General features: G+C 42.3%; 1 protein-coding gene across 5 annotated transcripts in view; it reads right to left on the bottom strand.

The window, feature by feature from the left end:
• LIFR (LIF receptor subunit alpha) overlaps positions 1-16,010 on the bottom strand; it is a 104,821-nt gene that overhangs the window by 27,848 nt on the left and 60,963 nt on the right. For 4 of the 5 annotated variants that reach the window (XM_079994743.1, XM_079994742.1, XM_079994745.1 and 1 more), the window contains exons 5-11: positions 14,121-14,284; positions 13,372-13,546; positions 12,561-12,824; positions 10,825-10,957; positions 8,629-8,792; positions 6,129-6,265; positions 4,997-5,177 (exon numbers count right to left, since the gene is read on the bottom strand). In XM_079994743.1, coding sequence (XP_079850869.1) covers positions 4,997-5,177; positions 6,129-6,265; positions 8,629-8,792; positions 10,825-10,957; positions 12,561-12,824; positions 13,372-13,546; positions 14,121-14,284 — 1,218 coding nt within the window. Of the gene's footprint in view, positions 1-4,996; positions 5,178-6,122; positions 6,266-8,628; positions 8,793-10,824; positions 10,958-12,560; positions 12,825-13,371; positions 13,547-14,120; positions 14,285-16,010 lie in introns of all 5 variants that reach the window. The other variant, XM_079994746.1, reaches the window with a different exon arrangement.

The following is a 16,010-nucleotide window of genomic DNA, read 5'->3' as shown; positions in this document are numbered from 1 at the left end:
GTATAAGCCTTTGGCTTGCCAGGTGGTTTTATCTGGAAGTTTTGTGCTGCATGGTGAAATAGTGGGTGGTGTGCTAGGGGAAATAGTGAGGATGGGGTTGGGGACAGTTTACCTACTTCTCTCCATGCTTTAAGCATGGTCTGTGTGACGTGTTGTGGGGATTTGCCTTAGTTTGTTTGGGAGAAATGGGTATGCAGAGGTACGGGTATTTTCAATTGTGTCTCTCTCCAGGTGTACCCATTTTTTCGTCTCGTCTTCTAGGATATACGGGATTTTGTGGCGTACTTGGTTGGTGATGTAGTATGCTTTTATGTTGGGGATTCCCCATCCTCCTGCTGAAGAGGGGAGGTGCAGGTATTTGGGGCTTATTCTCAGTTTTTTGTGTGAAAAGATAAATAAGTGTCATTTTTTCTGCCATTTGTGAAGTTGGGCTGGGAGAATCCAAATTGGGAGGGTGGTCATTTTGAGCATGGCTATTGTGTCAGAGAGTGAAGCTGCGGTGCTGTTCCATTTCCTCAAGTCTTTGTTGATTTGTCGTCACAAGGGGTTCTAGTTGTGGAGCTATAATTTGTTGGTTATTTGTACCCCTAGGTATCTGAACATGGTGCAGCAAAGTTTTATCTTGGTGATGTTGGCGAATTCTTTTTGGGTATGAAGAGGGTGTTGAAGCACATAGCCTCAGATTTTGCAAAATTTACCTGTAAGCCCAACCACATTGCAAACATGTTGAGTTCTCTGATTAGGGAGGCTGCTGTGTTTATGGGGTCTGGTGTTGTGACCATTAGGTCGTCTGCAAAGAGCCCTAATTTATAGGTTCTGCCACTTCCGGGTTAGCGCGATCCGAGTAATGGCGGATTCCCTCCGAGCTCCGGAGGGAATCGGCTCCATTGCAGACGGGTCTCACCGCGACGGCGACGCGGGGACCCTTAGAAACCGCAGGCGCGGAAGCCTGCGGACCTGGTGACTCGGCGGGCACCTAAAGCGCCCCCCCGACCCACGAAGAGCCTTTTTAAAGGCTGCGGAGAGGGTACGGGGAGTGGCGTGGTGCTGTGAGTAGACCGCTACTGCAGTGGAGCGAAGCCGCGAGCCATGGCCGGAGACCGCTGACTTTCTTCCCTGAAATTCGGACTCTAATTAATCCGTGAGTAGATTGGAATTTGGACTTTAAAAAGCTTATCCTTGAATTCGGCACGATCGGGGGATGTGCTAAAGGGAAGTCCGCACCCCCCTGCCTACAGAAAATTTAAAGCAAAGATCGGAGAACTAAGGTGGAGAGTTCTTTCCTTGGTGTTCTGTAAAAGATAAGATTTGCATGAATTTGACAGAAGAAGATGTGTGCTGGAGAGTAAGAGTGATTTTTTAGAAGTTTGTCTTTTTTGAACCCCCCCAGACCCGGGGGTGTCCTTTTATGTGAGCTGGAGAACAAGGAACGAGGAGTTTGACAGCTGTCAAAGGAGCTGTCAAACGGGCAGCGAAAGTGAAAAACTCTATTATTTAACACTTTTTGGACTTAATTTGTTACATTTGAACTAAAGTGGTTGGAAACAAAGTAGGGAAATAACAAAGTAAAGGACTATTGGAAAAGATTACTAAGTAACTAGAATCCCCCTAGGGGAAACATTGAAACATTGCAATGGCTGCAGATGGAAAACTACAGGCAGAGCTAGAAAGAATGTTTTTTCTTGTGGGAAAACTGGAGGAGCAGACTACGGTCATGAGTAAACAACTCATAACCTTGAACTCTAAAATAAATGACTCTGCTGAAGGTACAATGGATTTGACTGGGGAAAAGTCTGCAGCTGAATCAGAAGAGATAACCTCGGAACAGGGGGAGAGCGAGCAAGGGCTAGTACAGATGGAGACTACCAACCACAAGCCTACATTGTTAGAATACAAAGAAGAAGACCCTTGGATTACAAATCTGCGAAAGATGCGAAAGAGGAGGGAGGAAGCCCCTGGAACATCTGGAATACCTGATTTTAAAAGAAATAAGAAATACGACTGGGGCTTCCTATTTGAGTATGGACTGGTTGATCTTCTGCAGCAGCTGGTGTCAAGTACTTTGGATGGAAGAAATTCTGATGAGACTGAGCTGAAATTTCCCCGAAACCTGAGGACCAATGAGGAGGGTTACCAACAAGATCGGCAAAGAGAGACTGACAAGGACTTAAAGGCCTCAGATGTGAGGAACCCAGGCTAAAAACTGTTGTTATGGATGGGGGGACATTTGGAAGGGACAGAAACCGGGGCTGGGGGGGGGGGAAGGAGAATTTGTTTTTAAATCTTTATGACTTTTGTGTTTGATTATTATGACCTATTTTTAAGATTAAAGGGAAATTCGTGGAAGGAACTCGAGACGACCTTAGGAAAGGCTTTAATGTTTTATAAGAAAATTGGATAAGTAAAATCTGGCTAAGTAAATGGTTTTTTTTTTTTTTAAAAAAAAAAAAACATATATATATAGATATAGTAATAATACGCAATGGATGAGAGATTTGAATTTGCTGAGTTAATGTAACTGAACTAGGATGTATGAAGGGGGGATGGGGGGAGGTCAAGAACTGGGGTTAGGAAAGTAAGGTTATGAAATTTTTATACGTGTTGTCTTTGTCTTTGTGTGTGTATGTTTGTCTTTATAAAATGTGAAAATTTAATAAAAATATTAAAAAAAAAAAACCCATCACACACAATGAAGGATGCTTGAGCCCACCTTTAAAAGTAAACTGATCCAATTTACATTTCCTGAACTAATTCATGAATTGGAATGCAGCTATCCTTTGGTTTTTGCACTTCTCCAAATATTTAGTCTCCAAAAAGTGCCAAAAATTGTATTTTAGGCTCAAGTGGATATAAAAATGTGCATTTTGAATTAAGATGTGTACAAAAAATGCATGTCTTAAAACTTTAAAAAAATAAAAATAAAAAAAATAATTTATAGGTTCTGCCTTTTATTTCCACTCCCTTGTCTGTGGCTGCTCAGATTCAGATTGCTAGAGGTTCCAGAGCCAGGATGAATAGGAAGAGACAGTGGGCATCCTTGTTTTGTGTCTCTTTGGATTGCTATGGCATTAGAGTCTATACCGTTAGTCCTGCATTTTGCTGAGACTCAGGGGTATATTTGTTTGTGGGTTTGTAAGAAGTTGGGACCAAATTTCATGTTAGTACTGCTAATAAGTATTTCCACTCTAAGCAATCAAAAGCTTTGAGGCTGTCTAGGGACATAATTGTCAGTGGGAGCTTAGTTGCCTTGCTGTGTTCTATCAGATTCAGTAGTTTCCTGATGGGGTCTGTTATATTGTGACCAGGGACAAAGTGAGTCTGGTCTGGGGCTATAAACTTGTGTAGGAAATTTTTTAGGCAGTTGGCCAAGATTAATATGAATATATTATAGTCTTGGTTTATTAATGAGATTGGGCGGTATGATTCTACTTTGAGGCTGTCTTTGAGTGGTTTTGGGATGGAGACTATCTTTGAGGAGATCCAGGTTTTAGGAATGGGGGCCCCTTTTATGATGTCATTGAACAGGCGGGTCATGTAGGGCATCAGAGGTTCTTTGAATTTCTTACAGAATTCTGCTGTAAAGCAGTCTGGGTCTGGGGCTTTGTGTGGCTTCAGGTTTTTGAGGATCGTATCTATTTCCTCCGGGGTGATAGGACTGTCCATGAATTCCTGTTCCTCATCAGTTAAGGTTGGCATGGTCAGTCCTGCTAGGAATTTTCTGATTTCCTCCTTGGGTGAGTTATGGGAGGTGTATAGGTTGGAGTGAAATTCTGAGGGGCAGAATGTTAAGTTGCCGTCTTTTTTGGTGATGCAATATATTCTTGTTTTGAGTGATTTTTTCCTACATAACAGTTTGGAGTTTTCCCCTCCATACTTGTAGAAGCGTTGTTTTGAGCATAGAATGTTGATCATTGTTTTGTTGATTTCTAGGGAGTCTAGTTCCCTCCTTTTTTGTTCTATAAGTTTAAGGAGTTTTTTAAGCTCCTGTTTGTAGCATGATGAGAGGGCCATGATGTCTTGTTCTATTTTGCTAATTTTTGAGGTGGTTTGTTTTTTAAGGATTGTTTTCTCTTTTATGCAAGCTCCTCTGGTGACCACTTTCATTGCATCCCATAGCGGGGGGGGGGGTTGTTATATTGTCGATATCATTTTCTTTGAAGTAGTTTGAGAGTTTTTGTGAGACTCTCTCCAATTTGTTTATTTGTGGTTAGAATGGGACTGAAGGACCATGGTGGGGTGGTTTGTGTTTCTTCTCCTATTTTAAGGGTAACTTCTACTGGGTCATGATCTGTGATTTTAATGCTACCTATGTTTGTTGATTCAACCAAGGGTATCAAATCTAATCTGGACACTGTGTCATGGCGCCCGGTCAGGCTGGTGTCTCCTGGGTTTTCTTCACCCCAAATGTCATAGAGACCCCTATTTGTTTGTTTTTTAGCAACTTGTAAGAGTCCCTAATTGTTTGAGGTTTCCTTCGGAGGAAGGTTGCCCATGAGGTTGTAGGGTGGGTGTAGAAAAAAAGTGTTATGATGAACTCAAAGGCTTGCCCACTGCTTTGTAACATTTTAATTGGTTCCGGTAAGTTTATTACGCAACTATTAGTTTTGTAATTCTTAGAACGGACCGATGAAGATAGTTTGCAATTTAAGTTTGCACTGGAGCTATGGTTTCAATCTCAGAATTTTATAAGCTATAAAATGTACAAAAAAGAAGAAAAAATGAAGCTCTGGGGGCAGATATTTGTAATCTGAAAATTCACACTTGTATATTCCGGGTGTGTTTTCATTAAGGAATAGATTTTGAATGGTCTTCCCAAAGCTTCTTGCTCACTTTTCCTGACTCATTAAGAGGACTGATGAAGCCTATACTTCAGAATGTTCCATTACTCCAGGGATCCAGATGTTGTTGGACTCCAGCTCTCTCCATCCCTGATGGGACATGTCACTTCTGCAACATCTGGAGGGCCGTGGATTCTCCCATTATGCAATAAACTTACGGGCTTGCAGGGTTGTGTGCCGCGTTTTCTCGACCCAGTCGCTCCACTTCCAGAAGAGGGGTGGAGCAGCTGAGCAGCGAACTTTGAAAGTGTATGTTGTGTAGGGACGCAACTTGCTCACGGAGGTTGTGTAAAAGGAGTTTTCTGCACCATCCAGCAGCACATTCAGGGTCTTTCTCGTCTTAAACAAACAAATGAAATTTCTTTATGACAAAAAGTACTGGGCTGCTATAAATCACTATTACTATTACTGCTACAAGTAAATAATAATAATAATAATAATTTTTATTTATACCCCGCCCTCCCCAGCCAAGGCCGGGCTCAGGGCGGCTAACAAGCAATAATAAAAACAAGTTGAATGAATACAACTTAAAAACAAGATTAAAATACAACAATTAAAATATTGAAACATTAAAATATTAAAATGCAGCCTCATCACAGGAGAAAGGAAAAGAAAGAAGAAAGAGGGGGAGGGAATTAAATTGGCTCCAAGCCAAAGGCCAGGCGGATCAACTCTGTCTTACAGGCCCTGCGGAAAGAAATCAGATCCTGCAGGGCCCTGGTCTCATGAGACAGAGCGTTCCACCAGGCCGGAGCCAGTGTTGAAAAGGCCCTGGCTCTGGTTGAAGCTAATCTAACTTCCTTAGGGCCCTAGGGTGTTGCTATTTATGGACCTTGAGACAGTTATCATTTCTATACATCGTGCTTTAGATTGAACAAAAAAGGGGAGGGAGGGAGGTTGCAGCAAGACGGGTTCGGAATAGATTCTGGACCCATGAAGCTTATAGGCTTATTTCTTATATAATGCAGCAATGTGGTAAACTGTCTTCAATCCCACAATTGTGGGCTTTCTGCAAATGATGAATGCTATTACATGGGCATGGATCCTACACAGGTCTTTCCCAGCCAATAGGTACCCAGCGGTAAGAGGCAACACTGGAACAGGCTGGCCTCTAGGCTTTGATTGATTTTAGACTTTCTACTTTATCTCACATTTCACATTGCTGCAGACTGCTTTGACTTGTGTTAGGCTGCGAAGCAGCTTATAAATTTGTAAAAACAACAACAAAACCCCACAACCCAGTTATTATAAAACACCATTGATGTACAAGGCAAACCAGAAAACACCTACCTGTTTCTCCTCGCAAATAACTTCAACCTGACACTGCAGCTTGATTTGCTTAAAATTGCCATCCAAGTGCCATGACAAAGTGACATTAGTTGGGCTTTCGTTCCGCACAGTGAACCGGGAAGGTGGTCTTGGATGAACTGGTGAAAAAAAAGATGCAAAGTGTTAAAAACAAATCCTTGTTTTTATTTATTTCATGCCAAACATGTGCTAGGTGCAGTATGGAAAGGTGGGCTAAAGGAGGGCCAGTGTGGTGTAGTGGTTTAGAGTTTTGGATGAGGACTTGGGACACTAGGGTTCAAATCAGGGTGGATAAAAATGAATGATTAAAAAAAAAAAGTAAAACAAATCAGTTTTTTTTTATTTTAATCGGATTTTTTTTATTTAAATTGGATTTTTAAAATCAAATGCTTTTGGAGGAAAAAAAATTCTAAAGATAATTTTCTATTTAAGTTACATTATAGTCCAAAGGCGATACATCAGGAAATAAGGATTTGTTTAAGTTTTTCATGTGTTTAACCACATCAGTCAACAAACATGAATGCATATGCTATAATGTTATTGTTTTGGTTAAATAAATTGTTTAAATTGTTACTAAGGAAATGATTGTTTTCTCCTTCCAATAAAGCACAGCAGAAAAACAGTGAACCTGTTAAACCTCACAAAAATTCCATAATTATTGGTCTATGTATTTCTAATAGTATAACCAAATCAGTAATTTTTGATATACAGTAACTGTAAAAACAGGGACGCAGGTGGCGCTGTGGGTTAAAGCCTCAGCGCCTAGGGCTTGCCGATCGAAAGGTCGGCGGTTCGAATCCCTGCGGCGGGGTGCGCTCCCGCTGCTTGGTCCCAGCGCCTGCCAACCTAGCAGTTCGAAAGCACCTCCGGGTGCAAGTAGATAAATAGGGACCGCTTACCAGCGGGAAGGTAAACGGCGTTTCCGTGTGCGGCTCTGGCTCGCCAGAGCAGCGATGTCACGCTGGCCACGTGACCCGGAAGTGTCTCCGGACAGCGCTGGCCCCTGGCCTCTTAAGTGAGATGGGCGCACAACCCCAGAGTCTGTCAAGACTGGCCCGTACGGGCAGGGGTACCTTTACCTTTACCTTTAACTGTAAAAACTACTCTGAAAATTTATTATTCCAAAAATGAAACCTTCATCTGGTTGTCAACATTAAGATTATATTAGCAAGAATGAGTCTTTCTATAAAAAATGATTTAAATCAAGTCTTACTGACTAGTGATTTAAATCAAATCCACCCTTGTTCAAATACCCACCGAGTCATGAAAGTTGCTGGTTGACCTTGAGTCATTCAGTCTCTCAGCCCAGCCTAATGCACAGGGTTATTGTTGCAATGATAAAACAGGGAACAGGAGAATCACATAAGCCACTTGGTGCAGTATCGCTTGCCTGACTTCTCTCTGCCTTAGCCACCGCTGGACACCAGGACACAGAAGGGTAGCAGCAAGGGAGCAATGATGTCAACAGGATGCAAACATCCTGGCAGCAACATCAGATAGGTTCTGCTGGTGTGTTTGCCCTGCACTCACCTTGCTCCTCTCCATTCCAGTATTCAGAAGTATGCTCCCAAGGGCAGAACAACCTAACACCGAGTAAAAAATGATCCACAGAAAACATCTGGCTTGGAGTTGGGAGTGTGGCGGAAGGGAGCCACCAATTGCCTGGTAATAAAGGTATATAAGGACATAATTTGTGGGACCAGGACACTGCTGCCACCTCTGGGTGGGTGCCATTATAGTGAAATGACACTTTGCGATGAGGTCATTTCACTAATGGCATCTACCAACAGAATTTCACCTCTGATGGTGCCTGAAATGCCCTGATTTTCTGGTCTGCAAATTAGGCTGCCCAATTAGAAGGGCCATTTCAAGGCAGCCTTAGAGAATATATGAATAAGGTAAAAGGTAAAGGACCCCTAGACAGTTAAGTCCAGTCATAGGAGACTATGGGGTTGCGGCGCTCATCTTGCTTCAAGGCCAAGGGAGCTGGCATTTGTCCACAGACAGTTTTCTGGGTCGTGTGGCCAGCTACCGGCACACGGAGGACCATGACGAACAGAAACGCTGTTCCCCTTCTCACCACAGTGGTGCCTATTTATCTACTTGCACTGGTGTGCTTTTGAACTGCTAGGTTGGCAGGAGCTGGGACAGAGCAATGGGAGCTCACCCCGTTACGGGGATTTGAACTGCCGAACTTCTGATTGGCAAGCCCAAGAGGCTCAGTAGTTTGGACCACAGCGCCACCTGCATCCTGAATGTATGAATAGGATGCCCCTATAATGATCAGATTAAATCCAGCGGTTAAAACAAACAGTTAAAATAAGCTTTAGTTCTGACTGAGACAGAGAAGAACTACATAATGAATGTTGAATACGTGCATGGGATATCCCTGGGTTTTTGTAAAATGATCATTATAGGGTTGCGCACTGATTACTGAATGGGAACTTCTAAAATACAGTAAGCCCAAGAAACAGATTCTTACCTTTACGATGTATATCAAATAAGAGGGAGGTTGCTGACCGACCAAGTAGATTGGAAGCTTGGACTGTGAAATTATAGACTGTCTGGTTGTTCAGAACTTGAATCGTATAGTTATATTCTACGTTGGATTTTATATGGAAAAGTGTAACATTAATCCCAGATACACTGCAAATTTAAAATTTAAAGGGGGGAAAAGATCAATATCCAAGCAATACCTTTGATAAAAAGTTAATTCAAAGCCTTTTGTTATTTGCTGAAGATGTATATAGTTAGATTACGTCAGATCAGCTTTAAGAAAATTGGGGAACGTTCATGAAAAGATGTTGAATTTAAGTGTGAAAGAACCTAGAAGTCCTGGGTTCCTCTCAACTAAACCCCCAATTGTAGAAAGTACATCTTTACTTTCATTTTTAAGGATGCAGAGTAATTATCTTGGCTCAGCTAATGTACTCACAAAATATTTTTAATATTTACTTCCTCTTCATTTTTCCTTTCCTCCATTCTTACTAAGTAAACCCAAATTAAAAACTTAGCTGAGCCCCAGGGACTATCAATGGGCCTTGTTAGCAGCGGCTAGATTTTGACTACTAAAGGTTTCGTAGAATTCTTCCCAGCATTGCCAAGAGGGCCTTATCTTTTAAACCATTTTTTGGCACAACGATTTTGTTGTTGTTTATATTGTCCTAAGTGCTGTTACCGCACAGCAAAGTTTGACTGACTAGATGTCATCAGGGCATACTTCTGTTCTCTGATGGAGTAGGATCACTCAAGTGAACAAGGCCAGGAAAAAGCAGCAGCTGGGATTGGGGTGGAGAGGTCAACACAGCCAGAAAAGCAGCAGCTATAGGAACATATGAAGCTGCCTTATGCACACCTAAGAGGTGACTTAATGTGCCTCATAGAGGCCAACTCCCAGGGGCTTTCCCCCCCCCCTCAATGAAATATTTGAGGGGGCCGTGGCCCCTCAAAGTTGATGGAAGCTGCCTTTCAAATGATTATGCAGGGTAGGGTTACTTGGGCTGCCCCTGATGTGCCTTATTTAGATATGGGAAGACGTTCCTTCATTCCCATAGCATTAGTTCAGAAAAGAAGTAAGTAAATAAAATAAATAAATAAAATAATTTATTACTTATACCCCGCCCATCTGGCCAGCTTCCAACAGAATTTTAAAAACATGATAGAATATCAAACATTAACAACTTCCCTAAACAGGGCTGCCTTCAGATGCCTTCTAAAAGTCAGTTGTTTATTTCCTTGACATCTGATGGGAGGGCGTTCCACGGGGAGGCAACCACTACTGTGAAAGCCCTCTGCCTGGTTCCCTGTAACCTCACTTCCCACAGGGAGGGAACTGCCAGAAGGCCCTTGGAGGTGGACCTCAGTGTCCAGGTTGAACAATGGGGGTGGAGGTACACTGGGCCAAGGCCATTTAGGGCTTTAAAGATCAGCACCAACACTTTGAATTGTGCTCGGAAACATACTGGGAACCAGTGTAGGTCTTTCAGGACCAGTGTTATATGGTCTCGGTGGCCACTTCCATATCTCTATTCATTACTTTGAATATCTACTTTGTGGTGGGAGATGGGGAATGGTGGTAGCCAGAATCTAACCCCCATGGGCAATTCTTATTCCAAGGAGGGGAGGGTGTGTGTGTTTTTGAGAGAGCTGCTGTGTTGGTTTGTGAGGAAGACTGTTTGAATAGCCATCTGCAAGGAAAACTTGGACCAGAGGGCAAACATCTTCTCCTCTGTGGAGGATGCTTGGGTTAACTGGGTCTCCTTTTGGGGTGGCCACTGGTTCCAACCCATCAGTTCTCCTGTGATTCCCTCCTTAAGTCTTCTCATGACGACAACTTCAGCTGAGCTACAGAAGAATTCAGGGGCCTCTCATGCTCGACTCTCCTCTAAGGTGAGCATTACTAACTCCCTGAGATTTGTTTCTGATCCTGAGCTTAGCAAAAAAGAATCAGCACGAATAATTTCCACCCATCATAGTTCAGATATGTGGAACATATAGCACTATGAACTGTGCAAGCAAACTCTACTGCTGGGATTTTAGATTTCTTGTTTTTAGACAAGCCCCATTCTGTAGACTTAAAAAGCAGTTTAAAACAAATGGCACTTTTTATCCATAAAAGGGTATCTCACAAGACATGTCTGCAAACTGTACCATGTTTAAGGAGACCATTAACATTCACCTTTCAGAAAATCTGTAATGTGTTCCTCTTTTTGGGCCGAATAACCAAGTGGACCTTCCACGTTTCCAAGAGCAGGTTATTTTTTTCAAGTCCCTGGTTTCGCAACTAAAATTCTGAGGAACATCGGGAGGGTCTATAAGGAAAGAAGAAAGGAGGGGTGTGTGTTAGCAGTTAAAATATACATGCACACACTTGCTGAACCCTTTTCAACATTCATCTTCAGAAGTTAGTGTTTAAGTCAGAAGGTCTCTTCTGTGATATCACAGAAATCTGAAATTTGCTTATTTATTTATATACTACTATTCACAAAAGAAATGAGAGCAGTTTACAAGTGCACATAAAATCATGCAATAAAAAACATATGAAGAAATCAGAAATCAGCTAGCTATCATGGAAATATGTAATAGTAATAGTAATAATAATAATTTATACCCCACCCATCTGGCTGGGTTGGCCCAGCCACTCTGTGCGGCTTCCAACACACATAAAAACATATTAAAATGTCCTGATACAGGGCTGCCTTCAGATGCCTTCTAAAATTTGTGTAGTTCTTTGAAGCAGAAAGATTTTCATTGGGCGTTTAAAAGTTGAAACAGAAGGCACTTGCTGAATCTCTATTGGCAAAGCATTCCAGAAAATAACAACTCTAAAGGCCCTTTCTCTTGTTTTTGTTAAACTTGAGCCTCGCCAGCTCAGGGAATGGCTCACAATGCTCTTGCAGATGATCTCAATGATCAAGCTGGAATATCAGGATTCAGGCGGTTCCTGAAGTACCTATGACCAAGGTTGTTTAGAGCTTTGTAGAATAAAACAAGGCCCTTGGAACCTGGCTCAGTAGCAGATGGGCAGCCAGTGTGAATGTTTTAGCAATGGCGTCCAATGTTGCCAACCAGATGCCCACCCCAGCAATATGTCTGCCACATTCTGCACCAGCTGGACCTTCTAAAACAAGCCAAGGGCAGCACATTACAGTAATCTAGCCTCAAGGTTGCCAGGGCATGGACTAGAGTAGCTAGTCTATCCCCATTTAAGCTGGGGAACCAGACAATGCTGGTAAAAAGGAACTGCTAGCCACATGGGACACTTGGGCCTCTAGTCACACAGATACAGGTGAAACTCAAAAGATTAGAAAATGGTGAAAAAGTTCCTTTATTTCACTAATTCAACTTCAAAGGGGAAACTAATATATGAGATAGACTCATGGCATGCAAAGCGAGATATGTCAAGCCTAGATTTGTTATCATTGTGATGAGCATGGCGTACAGCTGATGAAAGCCCCAAATTAACAATCTCAGAAAATTAGAATATTCAATGAAATCAGCAAAACAAGGATTGCAAATTGAGCAAGATTGGACCTCTGAGAAGTAGAAGCACATCTCGCTCTGCATGTCATGAGTCGATCTCATATATTAGTTTCACCATTCAAGTTGAATTCCTGAAACCAATGAACCTTCCCACGGTATTCTAATTTTTTGAGTTTCACCTGTATATCCAGGAGGATCCCCAAGTTATCCCCATGCTCCTTCAGAGGGAGTGAAACCCAATCCAGAACAGCTAAGCTTGCCCATCTCCCAGACACAAGAACCACCCGCCCAAAGAGTCTCCAGGATTCATGCAATTTATTGGGCCTTCTCCAATTCAACCACCAATCCAGAGTTTTCACAGCCTCTCCCGATTCAGATGTTACTTGCAGCTATCACTAGAGAAGCGACCATTCCGAAAGTTTATATACTTACAGCCAGCAAAGAGAACGCTTCCTTCATATTTAATCCCATCCAGTCGACAAACTACATTTTTGCCAGAACCCCCAGGTATGGCGTTTTGGACGTGGCCTGACACGCTCCAGTTGGAGAGTCGAGTGTAATTCAAGACCTGAATGTCATATGTCAGGTAGTCCAGGTGTTCTCCTTTCTTCCACACACAACAGAACGTCATATTGGAACCTACTGGCACCACTCTGTCTTCAGGAAACACTGCTCTGTAAGAGCCCGTATCATTCCCTAAAAACAGAAAGGAACAGAGATGACCACATCCTCTAGGTAATTTAAGTTCAGTTCAGCAGCAGCAGCCACAATCTCTCAGGAATTGTTCTGAGGTAAGCAGCAGGGACAAGAAGAAAGTGTGCCAGAAGACAGAGGAAGGAATTGTTTCCAATCAGCAGTTTTCAAACAACTGCATTCTTGGTCCTCGTTTTCTCTACAGATTGAGTGTTTGAGGAGTCGTTTCATTTCATCTCAGGAAAAGGGAATGGGTCCTTTGTCAATATAGTAGAAAAAATATGGAGCCCACACCCAGCAAGACATTCTGAAATACCCGGTCAGGCAAACAAATATTGCTTACCCATTTACATTGTGAAAAAGGAGGGCAATACACTCTCAAATCTGCAAGAGGTCACCAGCCCTCACCTCAGGGATGCTTGAGGGTTTTCACAGAATCATAGAAACATAACAACTTATTTTGCAGCACCCTTCATTCATTCAACACACCAATCATCCTGTGCATCGGGATCAGGACTCACAATTTTTGTTCCCATTTTGAGCATCTTACCGGGAATATTTGCGAGCTGGCTCCATTCACTCCACTTCTTGTCCCCAGGATATGTGTCCTCACGGAAAAAACAGCGGATCTTGACATAGTGTGTGGTGCACTGAAAATCCAGGTCTGATTTCCAGCTCCACCGGAGGAGGCTGTCCTCACGAGTTAAGTTGGAGTGATAGGTCTCCTAAAGATGTAAAAGAAATGTCACTGTGTGCCTTTGTGTATAGAAAACCTGCACATTTCTGCTTCCTATTGGTATTTTCAGATTAGGTTTAAGATTCTGGCTAATAAGCTGCAGATATTTACTTACTTATTTATTTAAACAATGTATATACTCAGTTTAATTACAGTAACTTCTAAGCAGTGTATGAAAAAAGCTCTCAATTCAATGAAACTGAATTGAGCATGAATCTGACATGCTGTTTGGTGTGTTTCTCCACCCATATAAAGTAGGTTAGGCTGACAGGCCACAATTGTTCCAAGATCACCTAGTGAGTTTCGTGTGTGTATGTAGAGAGAGAGAGAGAGAGAGAGAGATTTGAATCCAGATCTTCCTAGCCCATATCTGACATTAACCACAATCTCTACATATACAAAGAATGAATTCAAGCAATACAATTGGCACTTCATTTTTTGGAAAGCATTGGAATATAAAGTTGAGAAAAAGAGATAGGCCATCAGACACACACACACACACACACACACACACACAGAGAGAGAGAGAGAGAGAGAGAGAGAGAGAGAGATGGACCACGTACTAGTGCAACTTCTTCCATGGGATCTTTACGCAGGATCTGAATTTGCCAAGTAGCTTCCATCTCCATTGGAAAGGCTGAGCCACCATCGTACCACTCCAGAGTCAATATGTCAGTTGAGAAGTTGGCAGTCAGGTTGTGAATCAGTGGGGTGGGAGGGACAAAGGCTGTGTGGGGAAGAGAAAGGGACAGGAACCCAATTCAGAACTAATTCAGTGCCAATAACAGTTGCAAGAACACCACATAATTCCTGCTTCTCCTCCCCAATCTGAGTTTAATTTTTTTTTTTTTACATGAAACCTTTGTGCTTATTCATAAGGTTGGATGTCCTCAGCTGTTTTTCTACCACAAGGAGAGTTCCACTTATTGCCCAGTGCGGAAAAACATGAATTCCCCAAACTGGTTTTTTTAAGGTTTTCCCAATATGTATTTTTTCACAGTGTGCCTGACCCTTTACATGAGCCAGGTTGATGCAACTCTCAAAAGGAATGTATCAGCTGATGAGAGCAACTCAGGATAGACTTAAAAAGCGGAGAAAAAAACATGCAATAGGTGGATCTTCTGGTATAGAAATAAAGTAGATCTCACTAGTCTGAAGTTGGCCCATCCCTGCCCTACAGTAAGTTTCCTATTAAATAGGGGGCACAGCCCAGGAGAAGTTTAAAGCACAGCTAAGTTCCACTGATTCCAACAGAAGAGAGTTATGCACATGGTTGGCGACTATGGAATTTGCAAGCGCTCAGCTCTGGCCAGACTGCACTCAAAGAGCACAATAGCTTCTTTCAACTTAGATCTGCTATAAGTACCTCAAGGCAGGCAGCAGCGTCCAAGCCATGCTCTTATATAGCAAGACCCTGAAAAACCTGTACTGTTGAACATTACAGCATTGTCAAACATTACTGTTTCAAAAGCTAGAGAGAGCGGTGGGGAAGAGAGAGCGCTTTATGCTCACACAATATTGGGCTACTTCCAAACATATAATTAGAGGCCAAATTATTATGAAAGATGAGGTGCTTTTGTGGAAGATTACTGCCTGGCTGAATTCCAAGACAGAAAATCACTTCTAGTTAATCCCATTACCTCTGTATTCTCAACATGGAGAACTCTCCCTTTCCATTCTTAAACAGAAATTGCAATATGGTTTTATGCAGAGCAAAGCCCCAAAGCAGATTATACTTCTGGGGTTATGATGATTACATACAAACACACTCACATACTTTGTGCTACACACTGAAATCCGAGACCATCAAATTTAAAAACCCCAACAAATAACTTTTTTATGCAACACCCTATGCCCTGAACGACAGACAGAGATTGAGAAAAGGCATGGCTGAACACTAATTTTTTATTTATTTATCAGATGTGTAAACCTGCCCATCAATAAACATTCCCCAGTTGTAACTTAACAAGCTTTGTAGCTTACAAGCAAAATATTACATCCACATCATTAAAAACCAATCAGAAGAAGGTTTTCTGTCATCTGTGTCAGACACAGCATAAAATAATTGTACAGTCTGGATGAATAAAAAGGTTGTCAGTTGGTGCCTAAAATATCACAGAGAAGACACACAGGAGATCCTATCTGGGGAGGCTGTTCCAAAGCTGAGGTGCCACCACCAGTGAGGCCCTCTGCTTGTTAGCCACCCTGCTTCACTTCACATGTGTATGAGTTAGAAGACCAGGAACAGTCACCTTCCATATGGATAGAGAGATCCAAACTAGCCTGGCTTAGAATTCTGTACCCACATGAAAAAGCCCACAGGGAGGGAGTTGCACAGGGAACTCTGCATAACATCTACAGTTCATGGGACCCTAACCCATGCAACTATCTCAAACGTGGCTGTTACATTTTTATATAGGCTCACAGTGAGCCAAAATATGGCTCTCACAGCC

Source organism: Podarcis cretensis (genome assembly GCF_951804945.1).
Source record: "Podarcis cretensis genome assembly, chromosome: 11".
NCBI classification, from domain to species: domain Eukaryota; kingdom Metazoa; phylum Chordata; class Lepidosauria; order Squamata; family Lacertidae; genus Podarcis; species Podarcis cretensis.
Note: the sequence above shows the minus strand (reverse complement) of the source record. Positions and strands in the feature narration are given on the sequence as shown.